The following is a 22,954-nucleotide window of genomic DNA, read 5'->3' as shown; positions in this document are numbered from 1 at the left end:
AGCTTCTGTCTCTGGTGTTGACTCTTGCTTGAAACCTTTCTGATGGAGAAACACAGACATAATGCATGGTCTTAGCCACTCCAGGACCTGGAGTACCAGCATTGGGGTGTTTAGGGCACTGCTTTTTGTTGCCTCTGCCTGGTCACAGATTTACAGTGGTGGTGCAAAATTTACAGTCTGGGCCAGCTAAGCCAGATTCTTATTAGACAGAAGGAAAAAGGAGAAGGATAGGAAAGAGACATACGGGGTAATGAGACAATTCAGGTTCACCTAGGATTAGTTAGCTCATTGAGTTACTGGGAGGCAGTTAATTAGGCAGGGAAGCACTGGGCAAGATAAAAGGAGGCTCTTGGGGAGAGGAACAGTTCCCAGAATATAGAAAGAGAAAACTCCTATAGAGAAAGCTTCCAGGAATCTGGTGAGGGGGCTAGGGTTGCCAGGCCTCCGGTTTTCAACCGGAACCGTCCGGTCAAAATGGGACCTTGGTGGCTCTGGTCAGTACCGCTGACTGGGCCGTTAAAAGTCCGGTTGGCGGTGCATTGGGGCTAAGGTAGGCTCCCTGCCTGCCCTGGCTCCGCGTGGCTCCCAGAAGCAATTGGCATGTCCCTATGGCCCTTAGGCGCAGAGCCGATCAGGGAAGTTCCACGCGTTGCCCCCACCCCAAGTGCCAGCTCTGCAATTCCCATTGGCGGGGAATCACTGCCAGTAAGAGCTGTGGGGGTGGTGTTTGCAGGGGCGGGCAGCGCACACTGCACAGAGCCATCTGGCCACCCCTGCGGCTAGGAGCCAGATATGCCGGCTGCTTTCAGGAGCCACAGGTAGCCAGGGCAGGCAGGGAGCCTGCCTTAGCCCCACTGCGCCATGGACCGGGAGCCACCTGAGGTAAGCACCGCCTGGCTGGAGCCCACACCCACTCCTGCACCCCAACCACCTGTCCCAGCTTGGAGCCCCTTCCTGCACCCCAAACCCCTCATTCCCTGCCCCACCCTGGAGCCCGTACCCCCTCCAGCACCCGCACTCCAAACCCCTTGGCTCCAGCCCAGAGCCCCCTCCTACACCCCAATCCACTCATCCCCGGCCCCATCCCAGAGCCCACACCCCCAGCCAGAGTCCTCATCCCCTCCCACACCCCAACCTCCTGCCCCAGCCTACTGAAAGTGAGTGAGGGTGGGGAGAGTGAGGGAGGAGGGGAGGGGAAATGGAGTGAGAAGGGGCAGGGCAGGGGCTGGGTCTGAGGCAAGAGTGTTTGACTTTGTGCAATTAGAAAGTTGGCAATCCTAGGGGGGGCTCACTAGCAAAGGAACCCAAGGAAGAGTGTTCCTGGGTGGAAGAGTTTTAGAAAGGAAGAGACCAGGAATGTAAGTCTCAGGGAAACCTGACTCCTATGAAAGACTTCATCAGGCAACTGCAGAAGCTCTGGAAAAAAAGAGAAATTGTGTGCTGTCCTGAGAAAGGGTCATTGTGGTTTGGCATCTGTAGGGACCTTGACCCAAGAGGCATGATCCTCCCCCAGCTAGTGACAAGAGGTCCCTGACTCAAGAGGAGGGTTCTGGGTCACGAAGGCCTCACCATTAAGCAATCTTGGACATAATGGGGGTTTGACAGACTCAGGTTGACTCAGCCTCTGTCCAGTTCTGCTAGAAATGCTGAGAGGAAGGCCTATTCATATGATGTTTTGCCTTTGGGGTTGAAAAATTAGACCCCTGAAGGGGCTCTGATCAATATGCAAGCCTCATTGGACTTATTAAATGTCTGGGAAACTGAAGCAGGGATCCAATGGTAGTGCTGACCAGGCTGCCAGGGGTGCTCTAGGGTTGAGAGCCCCCATTACACAGCCACTCCTTTATCTTGCCTGGGATTGATGTCAGGCTTACAGGCCTATAATTACCTGGGTCATACTATTTACCTTTTTTATAAGCTTGCACAAATGGTAATATTCCTTTAAATAGTCTGTGATCACTGTATCAGTGCACACTGTGATCTAAAAGATATATTGGTAGGGACCTTGGGGATAGTTTATCTTCTTTTGGACCACTAAGCTGGGATCGGGGTTGGCAGTAACATTCAGGTATAATAGGTGGTCACTTAAAGCAGCAAAACACTAAATAGGTGTTTGCATGGGTGAGTAGGAGATAATGTAAAGTTGGGCATTTACTCATTGCCCTTCAGTAATCAAACTCCATAGGGTTGTCTTTGTTTGCAATAGTCTGTTAGGATAAGGTTGATCCTACAAAAACAATTTCCTGCATTTGTGGGGCATATGTATTGGTGCATCTTAGACCTTTTCATCTTCACCTGTTTGTGCATCACTCCTCTTTTCACCAGAGAGTATTATTTTCATTTTACTGGTACTTAAGAATAAATTCATGAACTACAATAAAGAAAATAAAAAAAAACCTTTTCTCTTCCACACAGCTGACAAGATCTTCTCAAACTGATGTAAATGGAAAAGGTTTCTCTTGTTATTTCTGAAGAGAGAAGTGTTATATTGTGTTAGTGTTTTGAGGCCAGGGCTTTACACACTTGAGTAATCCATCTTTCGTTCATTTTTAAGTTTTAATGAAAACTGCACTTCCAGGAGCAGATGTAGCCTCCCAGTTCAATAGACGCACCATATTAAACTGCTGAGGGGGCAAGGACTAACAACAGTAGCACCCTCTGTCCCAGCACCACAACCCTAATCCCAGCCCAGTGTGGATGGGAGGGGAGGAGAGGGCCCAGGAAGTGAGCCTGCCTTGAGAGTGAACCTGCCCCACGCTCACTCCACAGCGGCAGCTGCTGCCCCACGGGGCTGGGCCTGGCTCCCTACTCCGAGAGTTGCAATCTGGCACATGGGATTGCAGAGCCACTTGGGTTTGTCCCAGCCATGACAGAGAAGCAGCTGGGCCTGCACCACATCTCAATGCCCAAAGCGTAAAGCCAGGACCAGTGCCTAGGACAGGATCCAACACTGCAGGATGAATGAGGGGCAAGCTTGCTTTCCAGATCCCATCTCCTCTCCCTTCTCCCCCTCATGTCAGGGCCTCCCTTCCACTCCACAGTGGGCTGGGAGAAGTGCTTTGCACCCTTGGTTTCACAATTACTGTGGCAGAAACTGAACCCATGCCAAACCTGCCCCCGTGCACCTCTAAATGATTAGAAACATGGAGCTGTGTAAGAAAAGGGACTGTGTCCTATTTTTGTATAGAGATTATGAAAGTATTTAACTTTGATAGATTTTCCTGTGGAATCTTTTGTTTAGCACAATCCACTTATTTATATCTAGATAATAGCAGTGGTATAGTTGGTCATCTACATCTTAGCACAATATTAAAATGTATTACTAAGAGTATAATGAATGTAAAGAATAATCTGGGATTAATTATAGAGAAATAATGAGACATAACTTTCTGAATGGAAAATTATAGGCAAAAATGCAGATATGTTTTTGGAGATACAGTATTGTTTTTCAACTGTTTGTAAACACAGTCGCTGAATAGGGTGGCTAAGCAAAAGATTGTACTTAGATTGTACCTAGATTTCATGCACCTACGTTTTCAAGTCCTGTAGGTTTGATTCACCCTCTATCCTTCTGAAGGAATTTGACTTCCATCCAGTTCACTGAACAGAAAGGTGAAAGTGACAGAGGAAACCTAATGAACTCTGCATGAACAGAGTATCCATTAACTCTTTTTATAGGATATGGGATTTTCCCACTGTTACTGGCAAAAATCTTCCTCCCTCCTGTCTACAATTTGTGTGGCTTCCTGTGCACCAGCTGTCTGTATAGAAAGGACGTTTCAAAGGGGCTCCTCTGGGCGCTTTGCAGGAGCTTGAACACCAGTTTGCGGCTGTTGGAAAACACAGGAAATTTTCTAAACACAGTGTGGGGAGTGCTTTGAAAATGTGCTCTTTTATATATAAAAAAGTGTAGCTTATTGTAAATATATAGTGCACATTTTAACCCTTTAAGGCCTTCTCCCCCATCTCAATGGGTGTATGTATGAATGATTAGACCGGCAGGTGAAAAACAACCCCTGAGGTCCTGAGAGGAAGGGAAAAGGAATGGCAGGTTCAGCAGCTAGAGAGCCTTCTCCCCATCACCCCTCAGGAGATTATCCCTGGGTGAGTGGGGGCAGGGAAGAAGGAGAGATTTCTCCACCTTCCTCTGCTATGGGGAGAAGGGAGAGTTTGATTCTCATGCATCCCCACCCAATACCTACCCAGCTGTATGGGAAGCCCTCAGACTACCTAGCAGCCATTGTACTGCCCCATCCTCTCTACCTTGTAATGGAGGTATAATTTGAATTAGTTTCTAAGATTCTGTGGGTCTGATTGATTGCTAGTTTTGGGGGTCAGGAAGGAGTTTCTTCCTCAGAAAAGGATTGACAAAGTGTTTGGTGGGATTTTCTGCCTCTCATACAAAATCCTGGAGGCCCAGTTTAAGGTTAATGAGTAAGAATAGTGTTTAAAAGTTGTGATTTTCTAATTTCTTTGCAATTTTTGGGTGAGAGGCTCAAAGGGACCATTTTCCAGAGGTAAACGTGACTGAGAGATCCAAAAAATGTCAGGCATGGACCCTCTTAGCCTTGCGGAAAAAGGGAAGGCCTTAAGTCTTCACAGACTAAGGTACCCTTCATGTGTACCCTCAGTCTCCTCCTGGGGGCAGAGTGAGAAGGTGGGGTAAATCATTGGGGTTATGCTGAAGAGGCCACCCCTAAATATTGGCTATTTGGTATGAGATTATTTAACACATCCCTTGACTCAAATAAATATCTGGTATTTTGTGGGGGTTTAGTTCCATCCATTAAAGTTCATAGTTAATAAAGTTTCAGCTTTCCACTTTGAAATCCATCCCTCTGTCTGGGTTTCATTCTCTTGCATGTCGTGATCAAATATGTTTTAAAAAATTGTCTCAGAAATGAAGGAAAACAAATGCAAATTGTGCAGCTATGGAATCTCCTCATCACTCTACTTCCCTTCTCCCACCTGCACTGCTGAACAGAGACACTACTGTACATACTAGCGTGATTTAAAATGTTTGTACTTATACTGCCTTTAATTCTGTGGGCCATCTGCTTAAGATTACATGCATATAATATCTGTTACTGGTTTCCATTTCCACTATATGCTTTTCTTTCTTCCTCTATTCTGTCATCTCTTATTTCTCTTTCAATTTCTATTTCTTTTTATTCATTTTTTTCTTGATAGAGGTTTCCACCCCTTCTGTATTTCTCTACCCTTCCTGCTCCTCCAACCCCTTACTTCTATCCCCCACTTCTCCTGTCTGCTTTTCTTTTGGCATTTTTTCATTGCTTTTATCTCTATTCCTATTTTAGTACTACTTTCTTCCAGATGTGCAACTTTTTCATTTGATTTTCCCTCCTTCATTTTCTCTTCTAATTCATTAATTTTCCTCTCTCCTGTGCCCCCTAATTTCTTCCTGCCAATATTTCTTCCTCCCTTTCTGTTTTTCTGCTTCTTTCTGCAACTCATGCTTCTTTTTCAGTCTTCTTTCTCAGCTCTGCTGATCTCTCCCCTCCTATCATCGCTTGCTTTCTCACATCTCTGCCATTCCTCATCTCTTGCTTCTTTCAAAATGTATTAGATCTGGCACTGATCCTCCAACCTTCCTCAAAGGCTGCCTCGTCATTTCACAGAGCCCTGCCAGCCAATGGGTGGAGACTGCAGACATCTCTTTACATTCTGATAGGACAGATGTGCTCTACTGCTTGCCCAAACACACATTTAAACAATGTACCTACTAAAATCAGAAAATTATTCAGCAGCATAAAATATGCAGGAGCTGCAGTTTTATTGTGCACTCATTTTTTTGTGCCCATGCTTATTTTTAAGCTGCATACTATGTTTGTTAAAAATACTTTAATTCTTCACTTGTAAACATCTTTACTGAAGAAAATGCTAGTATACAGAACAATTGTTTAAATGAAAGAGAAATATGAAGAAAGATTGTTTTTGTTAACTGTAAAGAGAGTAAGTGCTGTACAAGTAATCTTAGGAACCATATATTTTGGTAATGCAGAGCTCTTATCTGCAATACATGGAGCCAATTTTTATTTGTTTAGGTCCTGATTCTGCATCTCTTTCTTCCATTGATTTCAATAAGTCTGCCTGTGAATATGCAAGTGAGTAATTACTTCTCAGTATGAGTAAGAGTTGCTGAATTGGGCCTTCTATAATTAACAGTATGTTCCCTGAGGATTCTGCAGTGGGACCACTTTCTTTTTCATAATTAATAAAATATCAGTTGCAATAAAAGACTGTATCGGCAAGCCCTCCGATAAAATACTTTGGGTAAAAATTGATTAAACAGCTTCTAGAACTGAGAAATGATTTCATCTTATATATAGTTGGTTTATCAAGAACCAAATAGGTGCCTTTGAAAACGATCAAATTTCTATTCTAAATGCTGAATTGAGTTTCATTTAAATTGTTTTTAGTATTTTATATTTGCATGTACTGATGCTGTCATAAGCAAACTAAATATTACTAAATAAATAATATTTTCCCTTGATTGTTCTAACACATTCATCTTTTCTTTTTCTGTTTTCTTTTAGCACTTTCCTATGCAAGAGAATAAATGGTAATTAAAATGAGCAGGATGAAAAGATGGAGCAGTCAGTGCTTGTACCACCAGGACCTGACAGCTTCCACTACTTCACTAGAGAGTCTCTTGCAGCTATTGAACAACGCATTGCTGCAGAAAAGGCTAAGTGTTCCAAACAAGACCGTAAAGATGATGATGAAAATGGCCCAAAACCTAATAGTGACTTGGAGGCAGGAAAGTCACTTCCATTTATTTATGGTGACATACCTCCAGGAATGGTGTCCGAGCCCTTGGAGGATCTGGACCCATATTATATCAATAAAAAAGTAAGTATTTATTATCAAGCATGTTTCATTGTCACTTTCATATGGTAATGCTTGGATTTTTTCATCATGTACATAATGTGTAATTTACATAAAATGTACAAGAGAGCTCTGTTATGTAACATACCGTATGTATGCAAATGGTATTCCACTGTTTAACAAAGGGTGTGGAGATAGTTTTAGCTGAGCATCATAGAAAGGAACAGGATATGTAACAAGTGGAGGAAGTATTCATAGTCAACAACTTACATGTATTTCCGTCTTCCAAAAAGTTAGTAAATAGAAAAACACTTAACAACTGAATGCTAAAAAACTGTCTCTATCTAACCCATGTATTTTGACCATGCTCATCACCATGGGCTCATGGTACTGTGAGCATCTTAATTTGCATGATGAGCTTGGGACTGCATATATATATATACAATTCTATGATTTTGCGGAGCTTAATGTTGCTTTTACTATTAAATCAGTTATTTTTGCTATAAATGCAATATAATATCTGAATATATTGTTTACATCCAGGTACCACATTACATGGCCTAAAATAAATAAAATGAAAATCTAGGCTTGCATTGAAAATAACTTGCTGCCATTGAAATCCATGGCAAAATACTGTTGGGTTCTCTGATGCAGTATTGAGCCCCTAATAATTTGTGTATTATTCTGTTATCCCTTTTCTTTGTAAATGGAGGAGCATTTATACTGAACCTGAAGAATAGCTGACACCAAGCTATTGTGAGGCTGCTGTGCATAATACAATAAATATAAATATTTCCTATTAATATTTTTAATAGGGCTGTCAAGCAATTAAAAAAATTAATTGCGATTAGTCGCACTGTTAATAATAGAATACCATTTATTTAAATATTTTTGGGTGTTTTCTACATTTTCAAATATACTAATTTCAGTTACAACACAGAATACAAAATGTACAGTGCTCACTTTATTTTTTTTTATTACAAGTATTTGCACTGTAAAAAACAAAAGAAATAGTATTTTTCAGTTCATCTAATACAAGTACTGTAGTGCAATCTCTTTATCATGAAAGTTGAACTTACAAATGTAGAATTATGTACAAAAAACCCTGCATTCAAAAATAAAACGTAAAATTTTAGCGCCTACAAGTCCACTCAGTCCTACTTCTTGTTCAGCCAATTGCTCAGACAAACAAGTTTGTTTACATTTGCTTACATTTGCAGGCGATGATGCTGCCCGCGTCGGAGTGTTGCTCTTTTAAGACTTCTGAAAGCATGCTCCACAGCTCATCCCTTTCAGATTTTGGAAGGCACTTCAGATTCTTTAACCTTGGGTCGAGTGCTGTAGTAGCTATCTTTAGAAATCTCATGTTGGTACCTTCTTTGCATTTTGTGAAATCTGCAATGAAAGTGTTCTTAAAATGAATAAAGTGCTAGGTCATCATCCGAGACTGCTATAACATGAAATATATGGCACAATGCACATAAAACAGAGCAGGGGACATATAATTCTCCCCCAAGGAGTTCAGTCACAAATTTAATTAACGCGTTTTTTTAAAGAGCGTCATCAGCATGGAAGCATGTCCTCTGGAATGGTGGCTGAAGCATGAAGGGGCATACAAATGTTTAGCATATCTGGCATGTAAATGTCCGTTCTCACTTTCTGGTGACACTGTAAATAAGAAGAGGGCAGCATTATCTCCTGTAAATGTAAACAAACTAGTTTGTCTTAGCGATTGTCTGAACAAGAAAAACATCCAAAATATTTTATAAATTTCAATTGGTATTGTGTTGTTTAACAGCGCAATTAAAACTGCAATTAATCGTGACTAATTTTTTTAGTTAACCGCGTGAGTTAACTGCGATTAATCGACAGCCCTAATTTTTAACATTTAGACAAACATATCTGCTATATGCTTAAAAGGAGCAGATTAAATTCGTTGCTTGTATGAGCAGGTGTTTCTCCAGGTTATTGCAGATTTGGAACTGGCAGTTACATAAAATCCTTACCTTATTTGGTATTATGCACCTGCCTTGATAGAAAAGACCTAGCAGTATATTTGCTTTTTAAACTATTTAGGAGATGTATGGTATAGATCAAGAAACACACAAGTAAGCAAAAGATACCAGAATGAGACTGAAAGACCAAAAGCAATTAGGACATTTCTGTTGGAGTTTGCACATACGGCTAGCCTTAAAATATTCTAGAGTCCTTGCAGGATTTCTCTGTTACACTGCCTCAGCGTTCAATGTAGAGGCAGCAGAAAGCAGCTGCAGCATTATCCCCAGCAATGTGAAGCTTTCTAAAAGACGTTAGCTACAGTATCAATTGATGATTTGTGATGGTTTCAATTTATCACTGTAAATATTAGACACTGTGGTGATGAGGAGCATACAAATACTAAGATATATAAATTTTAAAGAGTGATTTTTGACTTTTCACAAAGTGCAGTATTTTAAGTGTGACTTAGCTTGCTAAATTTTATATTACAATTCTATTTTGACTAGATAAAAAGAAAGTGGAAGTATGGTGTCAGAACAATACTTTTACTTCAGGCCAATCTTTGGTGCCACTGAAAGAGCCATTCTGTGCCATTCACACTGTATGAGATTGAGAGAAATTTTCTTTAAATTGCTGGCCTCCTTTTACAGAAATCACATATTTTACCTTTTTAAAAGTCCAGTTCTTTATTCATTTTGTCTCACTGATTTCCATGTAAAATCTGCAACTAAAGTGATATACCTGACTGCCCCACAATTCATCGCAGGCTCTGGCAGTCAAGCAGGTTCCCGGCCAATGGGAGCTGTGGAGCTGGCGCTCAGGGCGGGGACAGTGTGGGGAGCCTCCCTGGCCTCCCCTGCACCTATGGACCGCAGGGACATGCCAGCCACTTCAGGAGCCATGCAGAGCCAGGGCAGGCAGGTACCTACTGCGCCGCTGACTGGACTTTTAACAGCCCAGTCAGCAACTGGAGCCCCCGGGGTCCCTTTTCGACTGGGTGTTCCGGTCAAAAACTGGACACCTGGCAATGCTACCTCAGGGCCAGCAGCCCCTGTTTCCCCATCTCCATAAGGGAAGTGACGCTAGAAGGGCAGCACACCAGATGGATGACCATGGCTGAGTACGCATAGCCCACACCAGCAGCCATACCTCTGACTGTGGTGGAGGACACAAAGACACAGCATTGACATAGCCAATAGCAGAGTGCACAGTAAGGAGCCTTCAGGCCTAGCTTCCTGCCCCAATGTCACCTTTATAAAAGCCTGTGGTCCTCCTGAAATTCCAACTTATATACCACGCTGAGACCTCCCAGAAAAACACAGACCTCTCTGGCCCATGTAAATGCCATGCAATAGAGATGGGTGGAACATCTGGAGAGCCCATCTTTGAGAGACCCAGAAGAGGCTTATATGGGAGAGAGAGACAAATAAGACCAGCGTCTTTAAGGACAGGGCAATTGGTAGCTACCAGAAATACATTTTGGAATAGTCTCCGAGCCCAGTTTTGCTCCCCTGTCTGAAGCAGTATTATAGGGACAAACTCCCAAAGGGGAAGTAAAAGAATAATATCATCCCTTCTCCTCTTCACAGAGTGCAGGAGGGCAGATAATCCTCAGTACCTGGCTCTCCCTCACAGAGTGCAGCATGGCAAATCCATGCAGAAAACTCCAGGCCATAGACATGCACTGATTCGTATATACCCAGATCTCCACAAAGGGAATACTTTCTCTTTCAGGAAGGAAGTCCAGCCATCCTAATTAAAATTAGAGAATCAAATAGTGAAATAGATTTTTAAAAAACAAACATAAACACCCCAACATTCAGGCCAGAATGTGCTGAGTATTGTGAAACAAGGTAAAAGAGGTCTGCAGCTACTGTAGCCAAATTATAGCTAGATATCCATCCTTGTGCACCTTGGGGAAGTGTAATAGAGGATAAATTCCCTGCAACACCTAAAAGATTGGGAAAATATTGGTCTACCATCCCCCAGCTGATGTTGCAGGTCACCATGCCCTAGCTACTGGGCTGTTATTTCCAGCTGCCACTGCGGGTTCCCATGCCCTAATGTTCAGGCAGTAAGTAGCCTCTTGGCCCACCATTTATTTGTTTCTATACTAGCCTCCTACCCCAGCATCCATTTTATAAGCCCAGAAAATTCCTGAGTGTGCATCAGTTAACCTGGTATCACTACTGGAGACAAACATGGCTATTTTCTCTGGTGGTCAGGGGTTTGGTGTTTCTAATGGGGGGAATATTTTTACCTAAAAGAGTAGCCTCCTCACTATACAGGCCCTTCACAGGCAGCCAAGTCTAGGCAGGCATTGTCTTAGCCCTGTCCTTTGGGCATGAAAGCCTCAGGCCGACAAAACCAAACCATCCAACCAATATGAATAGTTGTCTGATACCCTAAGTGCCCTGGGATGCTTTCAGAAGCAATGCTAACATGAGTGGGAGATTGCAATTGTGGACACTCTCAACTGAAAAATCACATGGTCTAAAGGCTTCTCCCTGGAAAGAAGAGTGGTGGGTGGGGGGGAAGTGGTCAAATCTGTTTCTTGCAGGTGTATGGGGCTGTGATTCTTGGGATAAGATGCTCAGACAAATCAGTCCCTAGCTATTTTAGTGATACCATGGGAAACTTTATGGAAAGCTGAGGCTATTCAGACAGCTGCAGCGGCACAGGAGCCAGCAAACAGAGCTGTAAACAGGGGAGTTTGAGTGGGAGTTCTGTTGGAGGAGAAGAGGCTGGTATGGACAGTGTGCTGGGAGAGAAGCTGAGCCCTGATTAGGGGCGGGGCTTCTCTGACTAGGGGTCCTATAATGGTAGCCAGCCAGTCAGGCAGCGGCACAGACAGCTGCAGCGGCACAGGAGCCAGCAAACAGAGCTGTAAACAGGGGAGTTTGAGTGGGAGTTCTGTTGGAGGAGAAGGTATTTGACTTAGGTGAGATGGCTATGACAGATACAGAGGCAGCAGCGGTAGTGACCCAAGCATTGGAAGACATAATGAAGATGACTGCATGTGGAAGCTGCGGCATGTACGTGATCCTGGAGGGGATACCGGCAAAAGAGTTTTGTCTGCATGAAGTGCCGCCTGATAGAGCTGACGGAAGAAAATATCCAAGGATTGGAGATGCAGGTGAAAACTCTGGTTGAGTTTAGAAGGGGGTTTGAGTGGATGATGGAGCAAAGACATGAGGAGGCTGAAGGGAAAAGCTCAGACTTGCAGATGGAAGCAGGACCAAAGAACTCTGAGGGGAGACTGCTGGGTGGACAGTGGAAGCATGTGACTAAGAGAACAGGCAGAGGAACAGATGGGCTAGTGAAGGAGAAATAGAGCTCAGGAACAGGTTTGTGGAGTTGGAAAATGAAGAAGGGGCACAGCAGGTGGTCACTGAAGATGAGAGGGCAAGGAAGAAGAGAAGAGCAGCTAGTCCTGTGGGAAGAGTGGAAGAGTCAATGGAGATAACAACACCAAATATGATCCCCAGGAGGATACAGGATGGGTTGCAGAGGATTGCAAGGGACAATAGGAATCGAGAGGACTTGCAGCCAGAGGGCACAGGGGATAGACCGGAGAATTGCACCATCACCAGGAAAAGGCAGGTCTACATGATTGGGGACTCCTTACTGAGAAGAATAGACAGGCCTGTAACCAGAGCTGATCCAGAGAACAGAAGGGTGTGCTGTCTGCCGGGCGCTAAGACATGAGATGTGGACCTGAGGCTGAAGAGGATCCTAACGGGAGCGGGAAAGAATTCACTGATTGTCCTTCATGTGGGAACAAATGATACGGCTAGATTCTCACTGGAACGTATCAAGGGAGACTATGCCAGGATGGGGAAGACGCTTAAGGAAATCGAGGCTCAGATGATCTTTAGTGGGATTCTGCCTGTTCCTAGAGAAGGGCAACAAAGGTCTGACAAGATTATGATGATTAACAGGTGGCTCAGGCAGTGGTGCTTTAAGGAGGGCTTTGGGATGTATGGCCACTGGGAAGCATTCATGGACAGAGGACTGTTCTTTTGGGATGGACTTCACCTGAGTAGGGAGGGAAATAGACTTCTAGGATGGAGGCTGGCACAGCTGATTAAGAGAGCTTTAAACTAGGAGTTTGGGGGAGATGGTTGGGAGATCTCCAGGTAATGTCCACACCAGATTTTAGCATTGAGAGGGAAGAAGACAAAGTAAAAAAGGATACAGCCATGGGTAGGAGAATGGACATAAGGAGGAAGTAGTGTAGATACTAGTCTAATAGATGATACTGGTGGTAGAATGTCTGTGCCCAATAGGGTAAAGAATGTGAGCGAAGCCGAACAGCAAAAATTAAGATGTTTGTACACTAATGCGAGGAGCCTAGGTAACAAAATGAAGGAACTAGAGCTACTGGTGCAGTAAGTGAAACCAGATATTATAGGGATAACAGAAACATGGTGGAACAGTAGTCATGACTGGAGTACGGGTATTGAAGGGTATGTGCTGCTTAGGAAAGACAGAAATAAAGGCAAAGGTGGTGGAGTAGCATTGTATATCAATGATGAGGTAGATTGTAAAGAAATAAGAAGTGATGGAAAGGATAAGACAGAGTCTGTCTGGGCAAAAATCACATCGGGGAAGAAAGCTACTAGAGCCTCCCGTGGGATAGTGCTTGGGGTGTGCTATAGACTACCGGGATCCAATTTGGATATGGATAGAGACCTCTTTAATGTTTTTAATGAAGTAAATACTAATGGGAATTGTGTGATCATGGGAGACTTTAACTTTCCAGATATAGACTGGAGGACAAGTGCTAGTAATAATAATAGGGCTCAGATTTTCCTGGATGCGATAACTGATGGATTCCTTCACCAAGTAGTTGCTGAACCAACAAGAGGGGATGCCATTTTAGATTTGGTTTTGGTGAGTAGTGAGGACCTCATAGAAGAAATGGTTGTAGGGGACAACCTCGGTTCGAGCGATCATGAGCTAATTCAATTTAAACTAAATGGAAGGATAAACAAAAATAGATCTGTGACTAGGGTTGTTGATTTCAAAAGGGCTAACTTTAAAAAATTAAGGAAATTAGGGAAGTGGATTGGACTGAAGAACTTGTGGATCTAAAGGCGGAGGCGGCCTGGAATTACTTCAAGTCAAAGTTGCAGAAACAATCAGAAGCCTGCATCCCAAGAAAGGGGAAAAAATTCATAGGCAGGAGTTGTAGACCAAGCTGGATGAGCAAGCATCTCAGAGAGGTGATTAAGAAATAGCAGAAAGCCTACAAGGAGTGGAAGATGAGAGGGATTGGCAAGGAAAGCTACCTTATTGAGGTCAGAACATGTAGGGATAAAGTGAGAAAAGCCAAAAGCCATGTAGAGTTGGACCTTGCAAAGGGAATTAAAACCAATAGCAAAAGGTTCTATAGCCATATAAATAAGAAGGAAACAAAGAAAGAAGAAGTGGGCCGCTAAACACTGAGGATGGACTGGAGGTCAAGGATAATCTAGACATGGCCCAATATCTAAACAAATACTTTGCCTCACTCTTTAATGAGGCTAAAGAGGATCATAGGGATAATGGTAGGATGACAAATGGGAATGAGGATATGGAGGTAGATATTACCACATCCAAGGTAGAAGCCAAACTCGTACAGGTTAATGGGACTAAATCGGGGAGCCCAGATAATCTTCATCCAAGAATATTAAAGGAACTGGCACATGAAATTGCAAGCCCATTATCAACAATTTTTAATGAATCTGTAAACTCAGGGGTTGTACCGTATGACTGGAGAATTGCTAACATAGTTCCTATTTTTAAGAAAGGAAAAAAAAGTGATCCGGGTAACTACAGGCCTGTTAGTTTGACATCTGTAGTATGCAGAGTCTTGGAAAAAATTTTGAAGGAGAAAGTAGTTAAGGACATTGAGGTCAATGGTAATTGAGACAAAATACAACATGGTTTTACAAAAGGTAGATCATGCCAAACCAACCTGATCACCTTCTTTGAGAAGGTAACAGATTTTTTAGACAAAGGAAACGTAGTGGATCTAATTTACCTCAATTTCGGTAAGTCATTTGATACGGTTACACATGGGCATTAGTAGCTAAATTGGAAAAGATGGGGATCAACATGAAAATTGAAAGGTGACTAAGGAACTGGTTAAAGGGGAGACTACAATGGGTAACACTGAAAGGTGAACTGTCAGACTGGAAGGAGGTTACTAGCGGAGTTCCTCGGGGATCGGTTATGGGACCAATCTTATTTAATCTTTTTATTACTGACCTTGGCACAAAAAGTGGGAGTGTGCTAATAAAGTTTGCAGATGACACGAAGCTGGGAGGTATTGCCAATACAGAGAAGGACCGGGATATCATACAGGAAGATCTGGATGACCTTGTAAACTGGAGTAATAGTAATAGGATGAAATTTAATAGTGAAAAGTGTAAGGTCATGCATTTCGGGTTTAATAACAAAAAATTTTGTTATAAGCTGGGGACGCATAACTTGGAAGTAACAGAGGAGGAGAAGGACCTCGGAGTATTGGTTGTTTGCAGGATGACTATGAGCCACCAATGTGATATGGCTGTGAAAAAAGCTAATGCGGTCTTGGGATGCATCAGGCGAGGTATTTCCAGTAGAGATAAGGAGGTGTTAGTACCGTTATACACGGCACTGGCGAGACCTCATCTGGAATATTGTGTGCAGTTCTGGTCTCCCATGTTTAAGAAGGATGAATTCAGACTGGAACAGGTACAGGGAAGGGCTATTAGGGATGATCTGAGGAATGGAAAACCTGTCTTATGAAAGGAGACTCAAGGAGCTTGGCTTGTTTAGCCTAAGCAAAAGAAGGTTGAGGGGAGATATGATTGTTCTCTATAAATATATCAGAGGGATAAATACCAGGGAGGGAGAGGAATTATTTGAGCTCAGTACCAATGTTGACACAAGAACAAATGGATATAAACTGGCCACCAGGAAGTTTAGACTTGAAATTAGACAAAGGTTTCTAACCATCAGAGCCTTCCAAGGGGAGCAGCCTTCCAACAGCCTTCCAAGGGAAGCAGTGGGGGCAAAAGACCTATCTGGCTTCAAAATTAAACTCAATAAGTTTATGGAGGAGATGGTATGATGGGATAACATGATTTTGGCAATTAATTGATCTTTAACTATTCATGGTAAATATGCCCAATGGCCTGTGATGGGATGTTAGATGGGGTGGGATCTGAGTTACTACAGAGAATTCTTTCCTAGTGTCTGGCTGGTGAGTCTTGCCCACATGCTCAGGGTTTAGTTGATCGCCATATTTGGGGTCGGGAAGGAATTTTCCTCCAGGGCAGATTGGTAGAGGCCCTAGGGTTTTTTCGCCTTCCTCTGCAGCGTGGGGCACGGGTCACTTGCTGGAGGATTCTCTACACCTTGAAGTCTTTAAACCATAATTTGAGGACTTCAATAGCAGAGACATAGGTCAGGGGTTTGTTACAGGAGTGGGTGGGTGAGATTCTGTGGCCTGCATTGTGCTGGAGGTCAGACTAGACGATCATAATGGTCCCCTCTGACCTTAAAGTCTGTGATTCTATGATTCATTAGAAAAGTCGACTTGCAATCCTGACTCCTGTCAGATGCTATGGAAAAGAGTAAAGGTCATATAGCAAGTTGAAGCAGTTTATGAAGTATAACAAGAAAAAATTAGTTTGCAATTAGTAGCTAGAATCAGTTCTACTGATTTAGAGCTATCTGCAGGTTTCCCAGCCAGCCATAATTGTAATTAAAACCCTGAATAGTTCCATGCTCTTTCAATTTGAGACCAGAAGGGCTTCTTATAGCTTTGATCAAATGAGGTCAGTGAATGTTGCCCGGTGGAGATACCCTGTAGTGTGCGAGAATTTCAGGAACAGTTTTGTCCCAACCCAGTTTCTGCAACCCATGGAAAAGCCATGACACGAATCGAAGTAGACATTATCTATTTCAGATCACAGCATTACAACCCACTCCCTGTTCTATTTCTAGCATCAGAGAAGCAGGGACAAGCAGACCAAGGCTCAGTCTGAAACATATAAATAAGTTCCTAAAGGAGCTTGTCTTCATAGAATACCCATCTTACCATCCCCAATCAGTCATTACCACTTGATCTTGCATTACTCCTGGGGCTTCTCTTCAGGATCATGGTAGCTATAATATTGGCTTTAGAGAAGGAAATTAGCTTACCTTGTTTTGGACAATTTTTCTGATCAGGGCTCTGTACAGAAAAATGAAGGAAACACACAGAGTAATGTAGTTCCTGGAGTACCTTGGATTCAGGCCAAACACAGGTGCACAGTGTTAGAGAAATCAGTCACAGATCTGGGCTGAGGAGTCATATTACCAGGTACAAGGTCTTATCTCAGAAGAATATTAACTTGAGATGAAGACAGCTGTAAATGGAAAACAAGCGATGTCACAAAAACAAAAATCCAATTCTTATTAGAGCAAATTGGGAGTTCTGATCACATACAGAGCTTCCAGGATCCAAAGTTCATATGATCCAGTAATTCCAGGGATGCCCTCTGTGTCTTACCCTATCTCATCTGTTGGCAGAGACCTAGCTCTAATTGTATAATCTCTGCTCCCACAACTGGTGAATGCAAAGAATCAGAATTTAATTTTCAAGGGCTCTTCCTGACAGTTCAGGAAATGGGTACCAGAAAGAGAGAGCACAGCATCAACTCACTGGAATACAGTGATTCATTGAGGTCTAAGAGAACTGCTCCTTCCATGGAAAACAGGCCAGTTCTGACTGCGACAGTCAACGTATCTTGATAGCGTTTTCATAATCACTAGGGAGAGCATGATGAGCCCTACTCCAGAGAGAAATTCTTCTGTCCTGGGTGGAGAAAAGTTTGCTGTCTCTGTCCACCGAGGAGAGGTATACCAAGACTGACACAGCAGAAGTTGGATTAGCAGAGTGGCCACTACACACAGAAATATCTTACTTGTAAATCAGTTTGTTGGGCTGATGATTGACCTCTTTGCATCTGGAAACAGTAAATAAAGTGCCCTGTGGCCTCTGTTGTCAGGATCTGGGATGCATGGTAGTGAATGATATCTCACAAAGTTGGGCAAGGTCTCTACTATATGACTTCCCACCTTTTCCACTGCTCCACACAATAATACATAAGATAGGAATGAGAGAGCAGCAGTGATGTTGTTTATGCATTTCTGACAGAAGAGACTGTGGCTTTCAGGCTTGACTAAGCATCTTGAGATATCTGTCTCACTGAGGAGGTCTGCTATTGCAAAATGGACCCTCCACGTGTGAACAGACCCGATTAAAATGAATATTTGGATGAAGTGATTATTGCATTCATGGACCCCAAAAGAGAAGCCACCAAATTGAACTTGTTCCATTGGCTGCTGCAAAGTCCATAGTTAAACTATCATGTTAAACCATTCCTCCAGAATGGCTTCATTGTGGTCAAAAAAGGGTCAGGTCTCTGTAGTCCAGTGTTATCAACATGTTCAAGAAAAGGAAGGATTGTACAAATCCTCATCTTAAATGCTTTGTACAGTCTAGATCACATTCCAAACCCACAAGGTCACAGAGAACAACATTAGAACCTCATTTTGTTCTTCACAGCACTGACTGGGTTGAACCCCTGCAGAAGGCATTGTTATACCTATCCATGATTAGGTCTTCTGAGGGCTACTATCTCCAGTCAGGTGAGGGGGTTTTTTATTTGAAATGGGGAGCTTTCTCTAATGAAACCCATTATTGTACTGTTAATTCAGAGAGGTAATTCTTACAACTGTCATAGCAGTCGTTCTCCAAATATATTCAAGAAATATTCTTCCTTTGGTTAAGCATCAAAGTCCAGTCCTTAGGCGTACAGAGAATTTCAGGGCAAAGCAGTCTGGTATCCTATATTAAAATTTGTTAGATACCACATGGCCATCAATATAGAAATTCACAAAATTCTGCATCTTGTTCATCCAGGCTTAGCCAATACGCTTTCCTTTCTTTTGGCAGAAATTTGGGAAGATGAAAGTGATATTTATATATAATGTACCTTGTTTTGGTTGTCCACATTTACAGGCTGATCCTGCTTCCTGCTGTGGAGGCATACTGGTATGAAAATCCCATTGTAGCAAATCTGTGGATCTCAGCACAAAGAAAAATGGGAGAATTTATTCATCCTTACCTGAAAATTTCTTTTGTTAGAGAAATAAGGTCTATAGATCTGGCCCACCCAGGAAACAAATGTATCATCCAGAATAGAGATGGAAATTGTTGAGGTTTGTTGTCATTAGATGGAATTTACCACACACTGCAGTATGAGACATTATTGTGCATTTTCCTCAAAGTATATTTAACACAATCTGTAATTAGGAAAGTAGATTTAAATTATCCTGGCAGTGGAAGTTATTTCAGTTGTAAGGAGCTTCAAGGAGCGGGGGATTCCCCTGCTGCCAGTCGCTGATCTAATTCTGCCCCCAAACGGCAAGCAGATGGCTGTACCCATTATAGCAGACCTATGAACTTCACAAAGAAAGGAAATTTTCAGCTAAGCACAGATAATTTTTCCTATTTACACAGCCATTATGTAAGGTGGAACAGCATTTTAAACTTAGCAGAAAACATTGTTTTGAGGGTTGACATAATATCACAGTCTGATATAAACTGACAAAACAGGCAACAAAGAGTTAAGACTACCTTAACTACACTTAATAGAGCTCTTTGTTGGTTAGGTTGCCTAGTGGTTAGCACCCCTAGTATTCCTCCCGGTGAGCTGGTCTTACAGTCCTGGTCCTCCTTTAATCAGAGGTATGGTGGGTTGAACAGGTGGTTTGAGTCTCTCCTATAGTGGTAACAGAGCTGAGGCTCACCCATGCCACCTGGCTCTGACCCAGGACCCTAGGAGGGTCAGCAGTATCTGGCCCTCTAAGGTACCCCTTGAGTTACTCTCCTTGGGTCACTTCCGACCACTGCTTTAATCTCCTAACTTTCAGTCCCAGATAAGGTCAAAAGAAAAGCTAATCAAATCATCAGCTCCAACTGGGCTCAGCATATAGTCTTATTCCCTCAGGGAGGCCTTTCTGGTGCTCTTATCAGGAGCCTTCAGGGTGTAGGTCTGTCCTCCACTCCCTTCCGAGCTGGGTTGCTCCCTTTTCAACCCCTTCTCCATCTGGAGCATGTTCTGGAGGGGTGGAGTATCTGGGCCCAGGACTGTCCCTTAACCCCTTCCAGCCCAGTGTGGGGTTTGTGTACCCCATCACTCAACTACTCTGTCATCAACATGTACCAATTGTCCCTAAGTACTGCCATTTATACACAATGTTCTGAAATGTCTTCAATAGCAGGGCAAAATTAGGTGAATTAAAGGTGGAGTGGCTGGCCTTAGTGCTGAATGTAGTGCTCTTATTAGTTTCATCCTCTTAGCTTGCCCATGATTGCTCTGATGTAAAAGTTTTGCAGTGCTCTCATTGTGCCACACACATAAGTTTATATTGAAGAACAGCTCTTTCCTGGCTGTCTCTGCAGCTTCTCCCCCCAACACTTGTCTCTCTTATCTATCTATCCTTACTGTCCAGCACTCATCTCCTCTCCTGGTCTGGCTGACACAGATATACTTTCTCACACCAAAGCTTGGCTCCTGCTAGTATATCCAACTATTTCAGTTCGCTTCCATCAGCTGTTCCTCACACAATGTTCTTTGTATCCTTCTCATGCGTTTGCATTTTCTCCCATTGCTTTGGCACCTCCAACCTCCACCAATCCCCCTTTGTCTCAAGCTTCCTATTACCTTCTCCATCTCTGTCTCCCTCGGTCATATTTTCCACACTCTTTCCCCATTGTCATTACCCTTTTAACACCATCCTGCCCATATTTGGTTGCACTATATTCTTGCCTTCATTGCAGTTCAGAACATATTCCACGGTGTTTCTAAGTTTTCTCTGCAGTGTTTTAAAATTTTATTTTTAAAAAACAGTTTTGCAAAGGATAGCATTTGAGCTTCCATATAATTTTGCACAGAATAATACAGGAATATGGTCACAACTAAAATTTATATTAAATTAAAATATGCAAATTGATCTGGAGACAAATTCATCCCTCAGGTAATGCCATTAATATATAGACAAAGCAAGGATTTAGGAAAATAGTGAAAAAAACAGAAAAATTGGATCAAGATAAACAAAATGGGCAGGCATGTTGGGTCTGATGGTTTTTTACTCTTTCTAAATGATCTTTTATTCAAAATATACCACAAAAGACAACATTTTAATATTGGATAATCTGAAACTGGACTCAAAAGACAAAAATTTTAGAGCCTCTATTTGACATTAGAGTGGCTAGTCACAAACATACATCTGATTGTATAATAAATTACATTTTTATTGCAGATAGCTTAATTTCCAGCAGTCCTACACCTGCAAAATAAACTCATGTCAAAATAGAACAGAGTACGTAGGTGAATACCCATATCAGTTGTCCATGTTCAGATAGCAGTATTCATTAACCTTTGTGAAGTTGACTAATTCTAAAGGGCTATATTGTCCTTGGCTCTTGTGCATATGAGTAAAAATGAGGGCTTACAGACCCTTTCCATCTTATGTGTCCCCATTTCTGTGTAAGAGAAAATCTGAGTCTCTCCACTCTGGGTACAGAAGCTACTCCCTATTAGTGCTCAGGTGTGCAAACCAACCTCAGCAAGGAAAAGAGCTCAGGCCTCTCCACTAGACATGGAGAAAAGAGCAGCCTGCATTACCTTAAGGTGCACATTGCAACCTGCTGGTGATCCCCAAGGGGTTGTGAGGCTCCACTTGGCCCCCAGTGTAGGCCTGTGTAGAAACAACAAAATCTGGCCCTAATGCTTTTACACTGTAAGGACTGGCTAATTTTCTGGCTTATAGCTTAATTGCTGTGGCAAAGAAGAGGGGGAAGAGTGGTTGTGTCCGAGTTCTTGGGAAATGTAGTCTCACCTCACTTCTCCCTTACTAGAAAGCCCATCTTAGGCTGAGAAGCAGCAGTGGGGTGGTGTTTTCAGCCGAAACTGAGGCCAGACGTGGACAGAAATCTGCACGATGTTGTTATTGCATCTTAGTGACAGAGGTAGCCTTCAGCTCAGAGTGTTGAGGTGGCTTTTCCAGCTGCTGTCAGGATGTCTAGGGAGGTGTCTTGTTGGAGGCTGAGAGGTGGGTGTCCTGCTGCAGAGAGGGACAAGAAGAGAGTGACAGAAATCAAATTTTTGTCTTGGCTTATAAGTCACAGGATCAATATACCTATTTTGAGGACTTTAATGATAAATCACAATGTTTCTTTCACTGCGGATATAAATGAGTGATGATTGAAGGGGGAAAATGGAAATTTTTTGAAATGATGGGGCCTTATTCTGATCTTGGAGCTGCATATGCAGGTCCTCAAAAAGTGGAACAATACATGCACTTGGGAGGAGTACCAGCAGCTTCCACGCAAAACTGTAGCTTTGGCAAGATAGTGTTATTTGTAACAGTATCAGTAATATGCCTGTGTTCAAAGATTTAGAAAGATTCACGAAAGGATGTGAGTTGACTAAATGCAGGTGGTGTATTCTCCCTACATGCAAAGTCAGCAGAATGTGTGATTATTTATGTATTTGTTTGTTTACATATATGTCAGCTAGCTCATAACTACAAATACAGAATCTAGCACACAGGGACATCATTTGGATATGTGACAATCTGGAGGTTGTGAGTCCATAGTAAGTGCTTTTTCGCTGTTTAGCAGACATTAGAAACCACCCCTCAATGTATTTATTGATTATAAATGTTTCCGGAAATCTCTTAATTCAGGCTTTAAAACCTTGTGCCAAATAAATGTGTTCCTCTTGACTAATTCATTATTTTAAAAATTTTCATCCATGCCTATACCATCTGATTCTGCTGTTTGAAGACCATCAATGTCTGAAATCTATTACCGGAACTGTAAACACAGCCCAGATCGTTCCCCATTGTCCTTAGCTCCATATCTGAAGGGGTTCTCCACACAGTCTCCTTTTCTCCATGCAGAAGCAGGGATCAGATGCCTCTGTGGTACACTCCTTTCCCGGACAAGTATGGTTTTGGGCCCACATAGAATGGAGACATGGAGCAGGGGTGAGCCGGAGAGAAGCAGGCAGGTTGG

General features: G+C 42.7%; 1 protein-coding gene across 11 annotated transcripts in view; it reads left to right on the top strand.

The window, feature by feature from the left end:
• The window catches only part of LOC102938237 (sodium channel protein type 1 subunit alpha), a 171,479-nt gene that overhangs the window by 50,610 nt on the left and 97,915 nt on the right, over positions 1 to 22,954 (top strand). For all 11 annotated transcript variants that reach the window (XM_043525360.1, XM_043525363.1, XM_043525368.1 and 8 more), the window contains one exon: positions 6,558 to 6,873. In XM_043525360.1, coding sequence (XP_043381295.1) covers positions 6,610 to 6,873 — 264 coding nt within the window. In that variant the 5' untranslated portion in view covers positions 6,558 to 6,609. The remainder of the gene's footprint in view (positions 1 to 6,557; positions 6,874 to 22,954) is intronic.

This window comes from Chelonia mydas, chromosome 11, assembly GCF_015237465.2.
Source record: "Chelonia mydas isolate rCheMyd1 chromosome 11, rCheMyd1.pri.v2, whole genome shotgun sequence".
Lineage (NCBI taxonomy): Eukaryota > Metazoa > Chordata > Testudines > Cheloniidae > Chelonia > Chelonia mydas.
This window is presented reverse-complemented; position numbering and strand designations above follow the sequence as displayed.